The sequence below is a fragment of the Balaenoptera borealis genome (assembly GCF_965194805.1).
Source record: "Balaenoptera borealis genome assembly, chromosome: 18".
Classification (NCBI taxonomy): Eukaryota; Metazoa; Chordata; class Mammalia; order Artiodactyla; family Balaenopteridae; genus Balaenoptera; species Balaenoptera borealis.
The window spans coordinates 69,344,242-69,364,118 of record NC_138877.1 but is presented as its reverse complement, the minus strand read 5'-3'; the positions used below and the strand labels follow the sequence as shown (position 1 = coordinate 69,364,118).

General features: G+C 38.3%; 1 protein-coding gene across 2 annotated transcripts in view; it reads right to left on the bottom strand.

Moving 5' to 3' along the window:
- Positions 1 to 19,877, bottom strand: part of PCCA (propionyl-CoA carboxylase subunit alpha) — a 369,304-nt gene that overhangs the window by 68,312 nt on the left and 281,115 nt on the right. The window contains exon 20 of one of the 2 annotated variants that reach the window (XM_082366112.1): positions 18,903 to 19,001. The exons of the other annotated variant lie outside the window; for it this stretch is intronic. Within the exon in view, the coding sequence (XP_082222238.1) occupies positions 18,903 to 19,001 (99 nt within the window). The remainder of the gene's footprint in view (positions 1 to 18,902; positions 19,002 to 19,877) is intronic. 2 annotated transcript variants of the gene reach the window in all.

Here is a 19,877-nt window from a genome sequence, read left to right as displayed (position 1 = left end):
ATGACAGATAAGAGTGACTTTCGTATTTCTCACTCTTCGTCTAGCAGAAGTTTTAGCTGGGGGAGAATTAGAAGTGTAGCTGTCAAGAAATCAGGGAAAGGAACAGTGCAGAACAATTTAGATTGTGGGTAGGCAGCCCAACAACCTGATGAATTCTACGCTGCTGAGGTTTTCAGAGTAGTGAGGAGAAAACCTCGGTTGAAGCATCCCCGTGACTACCAGACCAGGACCTCATCCCAGCAGTGGTTAAACTTTCCCTCCTCAGAAGCCTGTCGCAGGAGAGCCACAGGATCCAGGCCATATTTCCCAGTAAAGAATCAGCAGAGTCAATCACCTTTATACTACAGCAGTAGACCCAATCACAACAATGCTTCAGAATGAGAAAACTTCTGACTGAAAAGTGAGGCTACTGGATTCTGGTAAGATGACACTGGTGGCATAGTGTCTGAACCCTCCCCAGAAACACTGAAAAGGCCTCACAGCAACAAGCACCCCCAGCACCCCAACTGTTATCTACAAATAATACCATTTCCGCCTCAAAGAAATCAAGGCTTCTTGGAAAAATGGCTGAACCCAGGTCTGGGGCAGAAATGAGGCTTCTATATCTTGTCATATCAGAAAGCAAGGGAGCTATCAAAGACTGTGGTCACGTCAAAAAGACGCAAGAACCAACCTGAAGAAACTCCCTCTGGCCAAAGATGGGATAATCTGACAATCAATAAGGATGTTAACTGCAATGGAATAAAACATATCGAGTATGTTTAAACCTGGTGAGTTCAAAATGGATACCAAAAGCAAAAACAATACCCCAACTGAGTCACTTTTGAAGAATGATACGGAACTCACTCTTTGAGAACTGGTAAATAAAAGGAAAGGATCAAACATTAATTTTATCTTTCCTAGGCAAATACTCCTGGGTAACCTAAGAAGTAGCTGAGGTGGAGTTTCTCTTTAAAGTACTGTTCCAGGTAATAAATGACGAAAGAGTGGCAAAATTAGAATATTATCATTTTGTAAATCTTAATGAATTTATTGACCTAAACTTGAACATCAACAGAGGATGACCAGACAGTATGGCCTCTTAGGGAGGCACTCCACACCACTCATGGCTCAGTCTTGCCAAAGATAATGGCACCTGAATCTGATTACATCTTTAAGATCCAAGTGCCAGTTTACAGGAAACAGAGGACAAAGCACGTTGCACTACACTACTGGGATGCAATCAGCTAAATCCTGGCAACACACAACTCTACAGGACAAATGACTCAGTTTCTTCAATAAACAAAACACAAAGAATAAAAAAAGTTTCCACAGATATTTCTCTCAAGCTAGCCCACTTCTTCTCCTTCAAAGCAAGATACCTTGACAAGCTATCTTCACGGTCTCCACTTCTTCACTTTTCATTCACATTTAAACCTACACCCATCTGGCTTTTGTCCCCACTAATTTTCTGTAGTCATTGTTGTCAAGGTCATCTACAATTTCCATCTTGCCGTATCTATTGGTCAGCTCTGTCCTCATCTCATTCACCTACACTATAGACGGTTGACGATGCCCTTTCTCAAACACCTCTTTCACGGGCTTCACGGATATCTCATGCTCCGTGTTCTTCTCCCGCCTCCTTGGCAGCTCTTTCTTAGCCTCGTTTGCCAGCTTTGCCTCTGCATTCAATTTCTAACTGCTGGAGCGCCCCAGGACGCAGGCCTCAGCCCTCTTCTCTTTCCATCTATGTTCTTCCTCTGTGCGCTCTCATCCAGGATCCATGCTTCTCCCTCCATTCCCTGATACTTACTTTTAAAAGGTTTACTTCATGGAAGTCTAATTTATGTACCAAAAACCCAGCATTCTATTTAAAGTATAGAATTCTATAACTTTTGATGGTTCTACAAAACCACCACCACAATCAAGATACAGAACATTTCCATCACCTCCAAAAGATGCTTCCAACCCTTCTGCAGGCCAGCCCCGGTCCCTGCCTAGAGGCAACCACTGATCTGCTGTCTAATAAATGCGTTCCTTTTTTCCCCAAATGGATATTTAGTTCTGCCAGCACCATTTGTTTGAGAGAATTTTCTACTAAATTCCTTGGTGCTTTTGCCAAAAACCAATTGACCATTCTTATCTGGATCTTATTTCTAGACTCTATCATGTTCTGCTGATCTGCATGTCTATCTACCAATACCACACTGTCTTGATACTGCTGTCCCATAGTCTTGAAATCAGGTCGTATAAATCCTAAAACTTTGTGTTTCTTTTTAAAAATTGCTTTGGCTCTTATGATTTTCAATTAATGGAACTTTTATTGTGTTAAAAAATAATAAACTTTACCACTTTAACCATTTTAAGTATACTGTTCAGTAGTGTTAAGTGTATTTACATTGCTGTGAAATAGATCTCCAGAACTTTCTTCATCTTGCAGATCTGAAACTCCATACCCACTGAACAAGAACTCCCCTCCTTCCCCTCCCCCAAGGCCCTAGTCACTACCATTCTTCTTTCTATTTCTATTAATTCGACTACTTTAGTAGGTGCTTTAGATACCTCATACAAGTGGATTCACATAGTATTTGTCTTTTGGGGACTGGCTTATTTCACTTAGCATAATGTCCTCAAGGTTCATCCATGTTGTAGCATGTGACAGGATTTCTTGCCTTTTTACGGCTGAATCATATTTCACTGCATGTATGTACCACAGTTTGTTTATTCATCCATCCATCGATGGACATTTTGGTTGCTTGGCTCCTGTGAATAATGCTGCAATGAACATGGGTGCATAAATATCTCTTCAAGACCCTACTTTCAATTCTTTTGGATATATATTACAATATCTAGAAGTGGGATTGCTGGATCATATGGTAGGTACTATTCTTGATTTTTTGAGGACCCTCCATACTGTTTTCCATAGCAGGTGCACCATTTTGTAATTCTACCAAAAGTGCACACAGGTTCCAGTTTTTCCACATTCTCAGCAACACTTGTTATTTTCTGTTTTTTGTTTTTTGACAGTACTCATCCTAACGGGTATGAGGTGATATCTCACTGTGGTTTCTGACTTGCACTTCTCTTTCGATTAGTGATGTCAAGCATCTTTTCATATGCATGCTGCCCATTTGTGTATCATCATTGGAGAAATGTCTATTCAAGGCCTTTGTCCACTTTTTAATCAGGTTATTTAATTTTTTGTTGTTAAGGTGCAAGAGTTCTTTATATATTCTGGATATTAACCCCTTATTAGATGTATGACTTCCAGATATTTCTCCCATTTCACAGGATGCCTCTTCACTCTGTTGTGTCCTTTGATACACAAAGTTTTTAAGTCTGATGTAGTCCAATTTGTCTATGTTTGCTTTTGTGCCTATGATTTTGGTGTTATATCCAAGAAATCACTGTCAAGTCCAAAGTCATGAAGCTTTTTGCTTACATTTTCTTTTAGAAGTTTTATAGTTTTAGGTGTTGCGTTTAGGTCTTTAATCCACTTTGAGTTAATTTTTGTATCTAGTTTAAGATAAGGGTCCAACTTTAATCTTTTGTATGTGGCAGATCCATGCTTTTAGAGAAAATCTATATGAATATGACTATCAAATTTATGTTTTCAACTCCCATTTGTCTTCTGAGTTCAAGACTCATATAGTCAACTGTTAACTGGACATCAACACTTGGATATCTAATGCACATATTAAACCTACCAAGTCCAAACAGAATTCTTTTTTTTTTTTTTTAATTTATTTATTTTTTTATGGCTGTGTTGGGTCCTTGTTTCCATGCAAGGGCTCTCTCCAGTTGCAGCAAGCGGGGGCCACTCTTCATCGCGGTGCGCAGGCCTCTCACCGTCGCGGCCTCTTCCGTTGCGGAGCACAGGCTCCAGACGCACAGGCTCAGCAATTGTGGCTCACGGGCCTAGCCGCTCCGCAGCATGTGGGATCCTCCCAGACCAGGGCTCGAACCCGTGTCCCCTGCACTGGCAGGCAGACTCCCAACCACTGCACTACCAGGGAAGCCCCAAAACAGAATTCTTGATCTGCCTCCCCAAACCTGCTTCTCCCCTAGCTTTCCCATCTCAGTAAATATTACCATCATTCACTCACTTTTAATTCTTTAATTTCCTTCATACCCAGTATCTAATCCACCTGCCAATCTTTTCCGTCTTCCCTCAAAAATATATGTCAAGTTGTTAGGGGAACCACTGACCAAAACCGCCCACCCTGGCCAGGCAAGATAGTAACCACTTGCATGAGTTATCTTACAACAGAGGGTCCTGGTAAGAAATGTGGAACTGACAAGCTACTACCAACCAGAAGAATTCAGGAAAGGTCAAAAGGAGAGAGGAGACGCCAGTCCCTATGTCCTACCAACCTCCCAGAATCCTCCTCGCTGGAATCCATCTTGGCTGAGTGACACGTGCCGCCAGGAAGGACCCTGAGTCCGAATGTTTGGCCAGAGACAACCCAGAAACTAACCCCATGACCATAAAACCCGAGACCGCGAGCCACGTGGCACAGCAGTTCTCCTGGGTTCCCTTACCCTGCTGCTCTCCGCCCCCAGGCGCCCCTTCCCCATAAAGTCTCTTGCTTTGTCAGCACGTGTGTCTCCTCAGACAATTCATTTCTGAGTATTAGACAAGAGCCCACTCTCAGGCCCTGAAAGGGGTCCCCTTCCTGCAACAAAATTAGTTCACTTCAAGCCATCTCCATTGCTACCATCTTAGTCTAAGCCAAATGTTGGCAATTTTTTTTCCCCAAAGGGCCAGATTTTGCTAGATTCTTCTCTTGATATTTGCCTTTAGCATAACATACTGTAGTTTAATCACTTCCAGTTGAAGGTTGAGTGGAAGATCCTCAATTGCAGTTATACAGATTTTGAAATATGGAAATTTCTTTTGCTTTTATAAAAATGCTGCTGGAACTGTAGTCCACTTCTTGCTTTAATCTTTTGACAGCCTAGGAAGTATAAAAAGCAGCTTGCCATTAGTTGTGACTCAAACATTATTTGTCAAAATGACTTTACCACAGTATGCATCTTGCACGTAAATGTTGTTTTGCCTTGCAATTTCCGGTTGACTTCATTAAGAAACATCATCAAGTCTGCGACACAAGCTAATTTTCAAAGCCATTCAATGTTTGACGTTCCATAATAGTGGTTGAGGACAGTTCTTTTTTGTTCAGAAAAATTTCAATCTTGGTCCTGCGTCAAAAAAATCTCAACAAACTCCTAAGCTACTGAACTGCTGTGTGATAGGGGCAAATCAGGGCACTAAGCTTCTATGTACAATAAAAACTCCAAAAGCAGCCACGGACAGATGAAAATGAATAAATGCGGCTATGTTCTGGTAAAACTCCATTTACAGACCTGAAATTTGAATCTCATATACTTTTCATGTGTCATGAAACATTCTTCTTCTTTTAATTTTTTCCAGCCATTTAAAATGTAATACTTGCAAACTTTAAAAAACCAGTCAACTTGTGAGCAGTACAAAGACTGGCAGTGGGCTGGATCTGGCCGGCTCCTCATCTAAACCATCACCAGCACCTCTCGTGAGGATGACTGCAATGATCATACAAACGACTTCCCTGTCTCCACCACTGGCCCCCTAGGGTCCATCCCTCCTCACAGCAGTAATTTTAAATCACATCATACCATTCTTCTACTCTAACCCTTCAAAAGCTTCGCAATAGGAATCGAATAAAAACCAAATTCCCTGGCCTACAAAGACCCTATATGACCTGGTCCCGGCCTATCTTTGTCCACTCTCCTTGAGTGTCCACTCAAGGAGACACTGGCCTTCCTCCTGGCTTCCACACAACCCAAACGTGTTCCTGTCTCAGGGCCTTTGCACGTGCCATTCCTTCTACTTGGGACTTTCCTCCCCCAGATTTGTGCATGGCTTCCTCCTACTCCTCACAGGTCGCAACTCAATGTTAGCTATTCAGAGAGGACTTCCTAACCCTACCTAAAGCTACTTCCTCCTAATTGCCTTCTATGAATTATCCTGTTAAATTACCTTTTTAACATGGTCACGTGTTTGGTATCTACATCCCCCTGCTGCAGTGTAAGTCTTGGTCATTGCTGTATCTCCAGAGTCTAGAACACTGCCTAGGTCGTATCAGAATTGCCTTCTATGTAAGAGACATTAAAAAAATATAACAGTTCCTTTTCCTTACCCTAAGTGGGTTGGACTGATTCCAAGGCAAACAGAAGTAATTTTGCAATATGTAAAATGGAAACAGGTTTAGAAACGTTTTTTTCACATTAAAGACACAATTAAAGTGTAACAGTGAATACGTAAACCATAGATATAAGTACCAATAAGTTACCCTTAACTTTGCATTCAATCTAAAGCAGGTTAAAATTACGTACATAATGAGTATCAGATATTCCCCCACCACAGCTACCACAGTCCGTATATGTGCACTGAAAGAAAGAAAGAACCCAAACCTGACGTATCTCAGCAATAAGGATTGATGTAATAGAAAACAGGGAAATAAAATTCCATTCAAAACTGGAATTTACTTCTACACAGGAAACAGGAATACACACTTTTCCCACAGTCTAGGATTAAGACAATTCAGTTTTAGAATCCACGAAGAACAAAGTACTCAATGCCTACAATGAGTCTGAGGTATGCCAAAAACAAATACGAACTGGCCCCTTGATAAGCTAATAGCAAAAAGCAAAATAAAATAAAAATTAAGACTTTCATTTTCATGAAACATATTCTGTCCTAAAATATTTTACCCCCTTTTCTATTTTAAGTGGCACTTCACAGCTAAAGTAAAACGTCCTTCTTTTCTTATTCTGATAGTCTGCTCCAACATTTACAAAATATACTTCATTTTTTCTTTCTTTAAGGAAAAAAGTACTTAGGAAGACTTTGTTAACAAAACAATTTCAACATTTGTTAGAATCAAATTCATACAAAGATTGCTCACTCAAAAAAAGCAAAAACATTCACAAAATTTTAAAATGTTCCAAAAATATCTTCCTAAGATAATAAAATCAAAGGCAATTTCACCTTTAAAAGTAATCTCACTGAACAGTATGAGGAAGAAACAGTAATAGTTTTCTTTTTTCCCTCACTGATTTCCGACTTGATAATATGTTTTAAAGGCCATTACTACGGGGTTTGTCTTATCGGACTGCAGTGCAGCTGCTTGTATTATTTTCCATGTTTTCCATAATCAGTGTTTATACTATTCAAAATCCTCTTCTTCTGGCAGCTACTAAAACATAATTTTCTAGTTAACAGAGAGTAGAGGAGAAAAAGTATGTGTGTGTGGGGAGGGGATACAGAAAGACATTTTCCCATTATATTAAATTTTTAAAAGCAACTCCAAATCATAAAACATATGCCACTAGAGACAAGAAAATGGCTAAGCTTCTAGACTACACTACAAAAGCAGGTAGACTTGCATCAAAATTAATATTTTAAATTATAGTTGTAAATACATCCCAGCTGTTAAATAGTGATTAAATATTTTGAAGCATAGTGAAAGGAGTTATTTCTGTTCTACTGGTGGGCTTGTTTCTAAGATGTGTAACTATAATTGATGTTTTCAGGAATGTGAAAAGGAGATGGTTAATAATTACTCTTTCATTTCCTACTTCGTTAGAAAAAAATACCATCCTCTACTTCTTCTAAGTTGTACATTTATATATCCTATACATCCTAAATAGATGGTTTCCTATTACATTTGATGAGTCTAGAGTAATCACATGCATATAGGACAAAACAGCTAGTTACTGCTAAGGGGGTGGGGGCGGTGAGGAGAAACGTCGGAAAAACATGGGATACATTTATTTGGGGACTGAAAACGTAAGATGATTACTTCCAAATCCACTTTTTTTTTTTCTTTTTTTTTTGTACTGGCAAAGTATAAGCAAAAATGTAAGTCGCTTCATTTAATTTTCTACTTAAAATATTATTAACATATTTATTTTAGCATCTATACACATACATTTATTAGGATTAAAACTAAACTTTGCTCTCAGAAGTTGTGGGAGTTATTTTAATCTGAAAAACAGAAAAAAGAAAATAACATTTTAAACTTCTCTCCTGAAGTGGTGAGGAAATCCATTCATTTTCTTCAAAAACAGAAAATCAAGGTTAAATTTTAAAAATCTATTCAAATTCCGTGTGGACAAGCATTTGCAAATATATCACAGATACACATTCCACAAACGTTAACATCTCTTCTATTATATTCATGTGCTTGTATAATATTCTATTTTACAAAGGCCCACTGAGCATTTTAAGTTATCATGTTATATAATCTATTTAACACTGCAATCAATTCACAAGTAATCCATTTAATCTGGTATTCTGTAGTAAATAACATGAGATTCATGTGACACTATTCCAAATTTGTCTGCTTTAACACAGAAAATTAGTTCCACTTAGTTGAATACCAATGACCTATTCAATGCAGAATGCGATAGTGCTGCAATCAGCTTTGTACTGTTATTTATAATAAATTTATCTTCTCTTGAAAATATTTAAGCAAGAATATGAGAAATAAAAAGAAAAAAGCCTTCAAAGGTACACCACGAATAGCTTCACATCACACAAATGCGGAAATTGTTAGACCTTAGCAGGATCTCAAGATATTTTCAAAAGTATTTAGCTACTCTTCAGGCCTGTGGACAACCTGCTGTGAGCAGGTGGAGAGAAGAAATCATGCCACACAAAGAAACAGGCCAATAGCAGTTAGTCGGCTCTGCTTGCAAATGTTCAAACAACGTGACTATGCAAAATGAAAATCCAGCATGTAAAACGCTAACGAGAAACAGTATATTAAATCCCAGCAGACAAATTACATTGTAAGAAACCGAAAACTATTTGAGTTGTTCACAGTAAAATTAAAGAGTCTCTTCAAGGTTAAAATAAATTTACTTCACAGGAATACAGTCATAGGAATAATAAAAAAGTTCTATTCATCCAGCACATTCCATAGTTGGAAGGTGCTTGGATGTGTGAAGAAAAGCAGTGTTAAGAAAGCAGTGAGCTTAACACGTATGGAACAGCAAAACCTTTTGTTTTGTTTCAACACTTTAGTTACATGCTCCAGATAGGAAATCACTCCACTTTTTAAAAATAGTTCTAATTTCTGTTAAGCTTCTAAGTTAAAATTTTACAAGGTTGTCACCTAGATGAGAAATTCACCTTCTGTTTTAAAATGAATTTAATTCATCTATTTCTAATTTTAAATGATAAAAACCAAAACTGTGGCTGACACACGGGGGGGGCCCTTTTTCTTCTGTAAACACTGTCTGACTCACAAAAGGTTCTGCTGGTGAGCCACCTAACTAGCCACTCACGGCCAGTAAGAACCTGAAACGGGACGAGTGCAACTGAGAAACTAAATTTATAATTTCATTTAATTTTAAACACAGACGTAGCATAATGTACTTTCCCTTTTAAACACAACTTCATTGTTTTGGTACATTCCACTTTAATCGTTCCATTACTTATGTTATTGTTGTCATATACGCGTCAGGAGTATGTTTCATTTCCGGTATCACACTAATAATTTGTGTTTCGTGTAGAAATGCTAACCTTTTGGATACAGTGGGTTAAATAAACTGGATTGGAAAAATCAATTTCACTAGTGCTTACTTTCTTAACGTGGCGACTAAGAAACTTAAAGTGCAAATATGGCTCATATTAGATTTCTATTGGACAACCTGTTTCATTCCACAACTTTTTAAATTGGTAATGTGGAAATCAGAATTTATCTTTCCACAAAAGAATGAGAAAAGATTGTTAGTTTCTCAGATTATACCATTAAGACACATTTAATAAGTGCCATTACTGAGGGACTCTACATATGCAATGAAAACAGTAGGAATGTGCTGGTATATAACCAACAATAAAAATATAAATAAATATAAAATACTATCATTTTATTTTCCTTGAATGATAATATTTGAGGGAAAATGGTTTCATTATTAGATGAAGAAATAGATTAAAAACTTTAAAAAATTCTAAAGAAGGCCTTTTAGTATCTTCAAGAGTTTTCAAGGTTTATATCCCCAGTTCTTTATTATAAATTATTTCATTTCAAAATATATGACCTCTTCCCCCAGTCAGATAAATACATCACTAGCTCTATACTTAAAGTTATTAATAATGACTAGAATTTGTGTCCAAGAGTATGATTTTCTTGAAGAGAAAAAGACGTAAAGCAGCTCGCACATATACTAGAGTAAGAGATGGTGTGAAGTAGACTCAACTGAGCCGTGAATAATCAGTGCCACTGGGGGAAAGAGAGTGCAAACAAGGTGTGCACACACCTTGCGAAGGCGGAAATGAGGAACAGCCTGAGGTGGACCCTTTTCAATACCTACCAATACCTATCGATACGTGGTACTGTTAGCCTTCAGCAGCTCAGGTGCTCCCACAGCAAATGAAGGCAAACAGGAAAGCCATGTGCTTGACTGGAAAGAGTCGTGCTACATAAGCAAGAGACTTCTGTGGGCAGGTCCTTGGGAGCCCTCTTGTCTCTCTTTGCTCTCAAAGGAGCTGCAGTGATTCTGTAAATGTAGAGATCAACCAGCCATGTTACCTAATAGAGCATGGATTTTGCGAATGTTGGAAAATCAGGAATTAAAGAGAATTGATGAAACGGCTAGGAAGGCTATCTGATGAACATAGCTTAATTTGACGACGGCTTAGGAGAAACAAAATCTAAATCTTAAAATGAAGGTATAGATAAGGCAGATTTATTTCTGAGATTACAAAAATGCAAGATGACTATCGGTTCATCCACCCACTCAGCCATTCATCCAGTTATTGAGCTTCTGCATGGGCCAGGAACTCAGCAAGACAGTGGAAATTCAAGGTCAAATAAAAACTGAAACAGGTAATTTAGATCAATTAAAAGAATTTAGTAATTTATAAATGCATTATCCAAATAATGTACATGCCAAAATACAATTTATTTTTAAAGAAATTAATGGATAATATTAAGCTCGTGAGGCTTACCAATGAAAACCGGGAAAGTGAACAGACAAATGTAATCTGATTGGATAAATAGGAAGCTAATTACTAAAACAAAGGTAATGCTTCCTCCCCAAGTAATTTCATCCTCTAATCAGATAAAGGTTTTAAGTGCTACTTTCCATGTGGTCACAGAGATTCAGCAATAAAACTAAATAGGAACTAAATACCCACATATCCTTAAGTAAGATGCTAGACCAAGCCACCTACTAGGACATGCTAAGAAACTATGAAACCAACAAGAGAACATGAAAGACGTTAAAAACTAATTAGAGGAGGTGGAATTCTTAAGCTAAGAAATCAAGGTTGAACACTTTACACCAAGTGAAAGGAATTCATGAGAATGATTTGATTTTCTATATCTCCTGGATTGTGAGGGACACCTAGGGAAGATAAGCAATGCTTTTGGTGACAGAGAGAGAAGATTTTGGTGAGGCAAGGATTTATAACTATTTCTTGTGGCCCGGATGTGGATCATGGAAAAGAGACCCAGGCTGGGTCATTATGGGAGACCCTGCCTATCAAGAGAAATAGGAATCAGGAAAAGACAGAGCAGGCATTAAGGGTTCTACAGGTGAGGAATTCTCCCAAACCCACAAAAATGTCCTAGAAGACACAAGCCAGCTTTGGACATCTGTCATTCCCCAAAAGAATGCATACCAGATTATATCTGCCCTGGCCAACCTAGCTCCTCCAGCAGTGTGCCACTCATTCTTACACCACACTGCAACCCTGGAGAGACCCCAGATAGCAGGTGGGAAGTGGAAGAGGATATAAAGCAAGAAAGAAGAAAGCAACGCTCTCGTCTTCCCTATAAACATTCCTCAGACTGAGAAATTTTACCAGTTTTTACCAGGAGAGGTTTTACCAGTCTTGACATTACAATGAACTAGACTTTTAAACACACTCTCTGCCAAATAGACTATGACTTGCTTACTACCTGGTAGCAAGTTTACAAACTGTGAGAATTGTACATGCGTTTATGCAGGGGAGGAAAGAATTGTAAGGCAATTATACTCCCCCCACCCACCCGACAAAAAAAAAGAATAAGTTGAGAGAATGAGTTTGAAAGAACAGTTGTAAGAAAGTTGCTACTACTGGCACTAAAAAAGCTCCATTTATCAGTTTTACACAGTAAAACTGATAAAGAAATGGCAAGTATTGGGAAGTACCCTGAATGCTTTCTCAATAACTATCCAAAAATATCCTGTTCCACAATGAGATACCACTTCATATCCATTAGGTTAGCTATTACAAAAACAAGAGCAGTAGCCAGAAAATATCAAGTGTTGGTGAAAATGTGGAGAAATTAGAATCCTTGTGTGTTGCTGGTAGGAATGTAAAATGGTGCAGCTGCTGTTAAAAACAAAATGGAGGTTCTTCAAAAAATTAAACTAGAATTACTATATGACCCAGCAATTCCACTCGTGTGTATACACCCCAAAGAACTAAAAGCATGGACTAGAAGAGGTATTTGCACACCCACATTCATAGCAACATGATTCACAACAGCCGAAAGGTAAGAACAACCCAAATGTCCATCAACAGATGAATGGATAAATAAAAGGAAAGAAATTTTGACACATGCCACAACACAGATAAACCTTAAAGATATTACGCTAAGTGAAATAAGCCAGTCGCAAACGTATAAATACTACATGAATCCACTTACATGAGGTACCTAAGGTAGTCAAATTCATAGGGACAGTTGCCAAGCACTGCGGGGAGGGGGGAATAGGGAGTTAGTGTTTAATGGGAACAGAGGTTCAGTTTGGGATGAGAAAAAAGTTCTAGAGATGGACAGGGGTGATGGTTGCAAAACAGTGTGAATGTACTTAATGTCACTGAACTATACACCTAAAATTGGTTAAAATGGTAAATTTCAGATTTTTAAATTTATGTATATTTTACCACAATTTAAAAAATCCTGTTAAGGTTTCAAAATAGTGTTGAAGGAAGAAAAATCTAATTAAAGTGCAGCAGATTTAATCCCAGATTGGCATAGAACTCTGAATTTCTATCCTTTTTTCCTGCTTCTAGAAATTGGTAGATGATGGGTGGCTTGGTATGTAAAAGCACAGAATGCAGGGTTCACTTTCAAAACCTTGCTTTTAAGAGGATAACCACCTAACAACGATAGGGAAGGCCATAAAAACCTATTAGAAAAAAATGTTTAAATGGTCAAAGCAGAGGACCAGTGTTCGTTGGAGACAGAATTTTGAGCTTGCTATGGTACCCCACTGAACGCATAGAGAATTCAACAAATTGTGTCAAGTTTAATCAGCAACTTCTCCCAAACCCAACCCCCTCATTTCTGTACACTGCCAGCACCCCAGTTTAGGGTCCATTACCTCATGAGTGAAGTAATAGGAAATATCTTCTAAATGAACTCCTTTCCCACTTCCCCCTTCAATTCCTTAACCCCTCTTTTATTATAAAGACACCCTAACCTCCCACAACAGCATTTTTTTTTTCTTGGCTCAACAGCATTTTGATGGACATTACTTTCCTCTACAAAAAAGTTTCAATGACATCTCCATTGGTGATTGAAAAGCATAGACTCCTTAACCTCCCATTCATAACTTGGCTCCTCCAATCTGTTTTCCATGCTTAGCTCACATTATTTCCCTATTTGAATGATTCCCAATCTACCTCCCATTTCATGAACATGCTTTTCTAAGGTGTATCTCAAATATCATCTGAGACCCTGGGCCTGCAAAACACACACAAACTCTCACACACACACACACACACACACACACACACACACACACACACACACCCTCTTTAAGTGGCTAGGGATTCCCCAGAGATAAATGACAAATGAAAGTAATCGACAGACAGCTCATGAAAGCAAATATAGTGACCAGAACTTCATATTAAGGAAAAAGTCACCTTTTTGTTTACAATTAATTGAGAAACATTTCACAGAAACAATAAGCCTTTTAAAGAATTTTGGGGTTGGAAAGGTGAGAAGGTGGCAAACTAGTAAGGGAAAGAAGAGCAGGGTTGTAAGTAGTGGCACAACTGGTTATCCATATTTTAAAAACTAAACCTGGATCTTTCTTAACTCACACCATATGCAATATTCAATCCCAGAAGGATTGAGGGTTTAAATGTGAAAAAGCACAACATAAAAGGTTTAAAAGAAAATAGAGCCAAGTATCTTTATGAGCTTGAGAGTAGAAGAGGACTGTTTAAACAAATACAAAATACACAAACCATAAAGGAAAAGACTGAAAATTCTCATATGGAATCTCAGATTTAAAACTTCACCTGTATAACTTAAAAAGGGAAAAATACAAGCTACAAACTGGGAGAAGTTGTTTGTAACACATATAACTGACAGAGGCTCAGGACACACAATATGAAGAACATTTATGAACCAGTAAGAAAAAGACAAACAATCCAATAAAAAATTGGGCAAAAGCCATGAACAGGTATTTTGCAGAAGAGAAAACAGGACTGTCAATAAATATATTTTTTAAATGCTCCTTGTCATTACTAATCCAGGAAATAAAGTATACTTTAAAACCACTGAGAGAGATTATTTAAACCCACCAGTCAGGAAAAACTTAAGTCATTTGGATACTAAGGGTTCATAGGACATGAAGAAAAACTGGTAAGGGCACAGATTCCTGGCTTCAAATTCTGGCTCTTCCATTTACTAGCAGAATGCCTTGGGCAAGCAATTTAGCCTCTGTAAGCCTCAGTTTCTCCAACTACAAAATGAGAAATAATACTAGCACGTACTTTATTGACTTGCTGTGAGGATTAAATAAATTAATGCAAAGAAGCGCTTAGAAGAGTCAGTTCCCGGCATAGCAAGCATACAATAAAGTCAGCTCGTTGTTCATACTGCTAATGTCACCGTCTTCATCACTACTGGTAGCATGTAAATTGGTACAACCGCATAGGGAAAACCATTCGGCAACACCGTGTAGGGTTAAGGGTGCATATTACCTAAACCCAGCCATTCTACTGGCATATTCCTTGAAGAAACACTTATTTCAAGAGGAAACACGTAGTAGAAAAATGTTCACAGAAGCATTGTTTGTGATAACAAAATAAATAAAACAAATGTCTACCTAGGGGAAAAAGAATAAACAAATTGTGTTATATTAACATGATTTAATAACATATAGCATGGAAATAAACTAAACTACATTCATTAACATAGACCAAACTCAAAAACATAGCACTGGAGGAAAAAGCAACTTAGAGAAGCATAGAGAGTATGGTGCCATTTATATCAAGTTCAAGAACACGAGTAACTAAATAATACAGTTTACAGTTTTACTCTATATGTAAATCTCCGTAAGGAAAAGGAAGTGCTAAGTTTAAAAATCGGGATGGTGGTTACCTCCAGGGGCGGGAGGAAGGAGGATTTACTCAGCGGATGCACAGAGGAAAGTCAATAGCATTGGTAAGGTTTCCTTGTTTAATCTGGATGGTGGGTGAACAGACTCATTAAGTTATTCTTTACCTCTTATAAGACTAATACATGTTACTTCGTGTATATCAACTGTTGCAATAATAAAAAGTTTAAATGTATATACAAAAATCCAAGGAAAAAAGAACAGGAGTTATTACTGTAAAATCGTTTTGAAAAACACCTGTGGTAATATCCATCCCATAGTTCTTCTCTGAATTTACCATAAACAAGGGCAAGAGAACTATAAACAAACACATTTTCATAGCTATTTGCTTGGAGGTAATGAGCTGAAACTCTTGGGCAATGCAGCCTAGGAAGTCAGCATAGAGACAAAAGGAGTTAGGAATAAACACTGAAGATCTATTCATGCTTCAGGGCAGGTGCAAGAGAAAGCAACAAAGATCACCGTGAGGCCACCAGTTCTTTCTGTCCTGTGGTTCTTTCAGACCCCTTCCTCACAGTGCTCTTCATCCTGACTATTGCTAATATTTTCCAGGCAAAATGATTTCCCATTTTTCTGATACCTCCTAATTCCTCTCTTTGCCTCCAATCTCACTCTTCTTCGATCCATTCTCCACACTGGAACCGAAAAAAGCTCTTTCTAAACTCCAATTCTGTTCACACCATCACTTCCTTAGTTATAACTCTTCCATGGGTCCCGCTGGCCTAAGAATAAAGCAGAATCTATACTATGTAACTGACAAGTCTTCAAACGACTTGGCTCCTACTTAAGTCACTTTGCTCTTCACTCCCAGCTTATCTTCTGATCACAAAAGGTTAAAGCAGTGGTTCTCAAACTGTGGCCCCTACAGCATCAGCACTACCTAGGAACTTAGAAATGCATGCCTAGCCCAGACCTACTAACTCAGAGTAAACTCCGCAGGTGGGTCCAACAATCTGAGTTTTAACAAATCTTCTAGTTGATTCTGAAGCGCACTAAATAAAGTCTGAGCAGCACTGGTTTACAGCACAAATGAGAGGTAAGTTAGTATCCGAAGAACTCTATGGGAAAATTGAAAAGTACTGTACAGCACAGTGGCTAGAAGCACATACCCTGGGGTCACAGTGCCAGGGTTCAAATTTCTGCTCAGCTTCTCCCTGGTTTTGTAATCACAGGGAAATTACTTAGCTTGCCTTAGCATAGTGTAGTGGCTGACAGATCCTACAGCAAGGCTGCTTGGATTTCAATCTTGGCTCTATCCCCCATTAGCTACGTGACCCTGAGCAAGTCACCTACTATCTCTGAGCCTCAGCTACCTCATTTACAAAAGTATAAATAATAGCACCTGCTTCATATAGTTGTTGTGAAGATGAAATGAGTTAATATACGTACTATGCTTAGAATTGTACCTGATACACATTAAGCACTATTTATTATTATTATAATTATTATTAATTTCACAGGGACCACATTATATTTTGGAGATAAAGAGAGTCAACACTGAGTGCTAATGCCTACAGAAAGAAAGTAAAACTCATCTGTTCTGATGAGGAAAATTTTTCCTCATCTTTTATTAAGTAAGTGACTTTTTCTTTTTCTTTTTTCCCCAGTATACCATTCAACTCTCTGAGTTTACTTTTTTCTGACGACGCAGCACTTAACTGGAAGCGATGACCTCCCCCAAAGAGTCCCGGGGTCTGCCCTGAGTGCCGTTTGTTTCACAATAATACTTCTTTTTTAAGCAAAGCACTTATAAGAATGAAAAGGGATTTACTGAGCATTATCCCTATGCTAGTGAAAGTATTTCTGGGGATTATTCCAAATACATACCCAGTGTTAATTTACCTAGAAACTCTACATGTAAAAGTGCTATTAAGACACCCATCTGCACAGTCATTAAGAACACTGAAAATAACATGATACAAAGATTTGGAAAGTAGAACTTTGTATCTCTCTCTCCTCACTACCAAGAGGTCCTACTATGTCTCCCAGACCAAAACACATGAATGTCAGCCACAGTACATCCAGTGCAGAGTACATTCTATTAACATAAACAAGTGTAACAAAACCATGTTTTCTGAAGACATAATAACTGGATCTCAGTGATATGAAATTATGCAGTGAAATTTTTCCAAGGGTCTCCAAGTGTTTAACCTCATACTTTGAACATGAAAGAAAATATGAGAGAGAGAAAATATACTGGAGCAAGTCACAAAACCAAAGTCAAAATAAAGGGTTCATTACTGAGAGTTCAATGCTTCTTGTGACCATAAAGGTAATATACTAAATTGAACCCTGAAAATTAGTTTAGTAATTAATATTTATTGAGATTCTGGAATCCTCTGCCCCACGGTTTCTAATAGAAGTATACATGAACCTGGTGTACAGTAATCTTTAAATGTGATTTTCTTGATTTCTCTAGGCTTAAAAAATCAGTTTCCTGTGTAAAATCAACTTAAGGGAATGTGAAAAAATTTTCATAGAAAAAAAAGAATGAGCATTTAATGCTATGGAGAGTTTAGGATTTTTATCTGCATGTGAGAGCCACATGTTCTGTGCTGTTTTGTTTTGCTTTTCCTGGACCTCAACTATGTGGTGAGGTAAAGGAATTTTGGCAGAACCTCTTTTCATGATTTTCTACTTTCAAATGAAGGACACTGCTTACAAAGAACATTCAATCAACTCTGGATTTCAAGGCACCTCCTCAATACAACAGATTTTATATTGGGGGGAAAAGAAAGGTTAACAAATTAAGATTACTTAATTTTTAAAAGGCATTGAGGGACTTCCCTGGTGGCACAGTGGTTAAGAATCTGCCTGCCAATGCAGGGGACACGGGCTGGAGCCCTGGTCCGGGAAGATCCCACATGCCGCGGAGCAACTTAAGTCCATGCGCCACAACTACTGAGCCTGTGCTCTAGAGCCCGCGAGCCACAACTGCTGAGCCCGTGTGCCACAACTACTGAAGCCCGCACGCCTAGAGCCTGTGCTCCAGAACAAGAGAGGCCACCACAATGAGAAGCCCGTGCGCCGCAACTAGAGAAAGCCCGCGCACAGCAACGAAGATCCAACACGGCCAAAAAATAAATAAATAAAATAACTAATTAATTGATTTTAAAAGGCATCGATGTGCTATGGCAAGTCAACCCGAACAGCTCTGCTTCTGCTGATTTAATACCACACAATTTCAATTACAGAGGAAAGAAAGGTAACAAAGTAAGTCATATTTTACAACTAAAAACCCACAACGGCAACTAAACTTCCGATATTTTTAGAAAAGCACGCAGGATGCTTTATAACAAAGTATAATACATAACCTTCCCAGACTGCCTGAAAAAGGAACACATTGATTCCTCAGAATAGGACTTAACTCAAGATCCTCTAAAATAAGAAAAAATGTTTTCAACTATAAAATGTATGAGATGGATAAAATGTAGGTTTTCCGTACTCTATCTGTACGTATTAACCACACAGGCATTGGTAAGGAGTTTGGACTTGATGGAGCCCTCTAAGTACCTCACCAGAACATTTACCTGTATCATCCTCTGGGTGCCATCAACGTTGACAGACAATAAGGGTGAAGCCAGGTTCCACGTGCCGGTCACATTTAGTTTCGACTCATCAACTTCCACCTGTTGTGACACCAAATAAGACTGTTACCATGAAGAAAGACAGAAAACTGATCTCAAGTTCACTGCTGCATACAAAGCAGCAGCCATTTTAAACAGATGGCTCCCCAAACAAACTGTCATGTTTACTGCTCTCGCCATGAAAGACAGGGTCCAACGAGAGTCTTCTCAGCCATCTCTGGGGAGAGGTGAGGACCTGGGCACAGCTGTCTCTGGGTACTGAGGTTTCAAGTGATTTCCAGTAAGTAACAAGCAGCCTTCTAAGCCTAACCCTATCCGGCGTGCTACATTTACTGCAATTAGACGAGTAATGCATATAAATGCCAGTGACATTTTGCGACCCACACAACAGGGCTTGCACATAATATCCTCTCCAAGGACCGACAAAGAACTTTTTCTGTGTTAATTTTAATGAAGGACTATGCATTGTTATCTTAATTAAACAGAAGCTTTAATTAGGCAAAAGTCTTTGGCGTTGTTGAATATCAAGTCTATTTGAACTTTGCAAACTTCTGTCCTATTTTTGTCCATCATAAATGACTGACTTCATCCAGTCAGCATTCATGAAGTTACCCCCAAAAGCCCATAATCTTTTAAAACAGATATTCTTAACAGAAAAATTTTATTATCCAAATAAATAAAAGTAATTGAAAGAAAAAAACCCTCAAAGCTAACTTAAAAGTACCATTCCTTACTTCTTCCTTTTCATTCACTCATTTGCTAACTCTTCAATATGAGAGGTAAGCGAAAAAAACACTACTTTAAGTCTACAGTAAACAACCTAACAAAGAGAGATTTAAGTTTGCTGAAGTTTCAAAATAAACCTGTAGCACAGCCAAGATACATGATCCCTAACAATTCTTTCACTATCAATTCTCT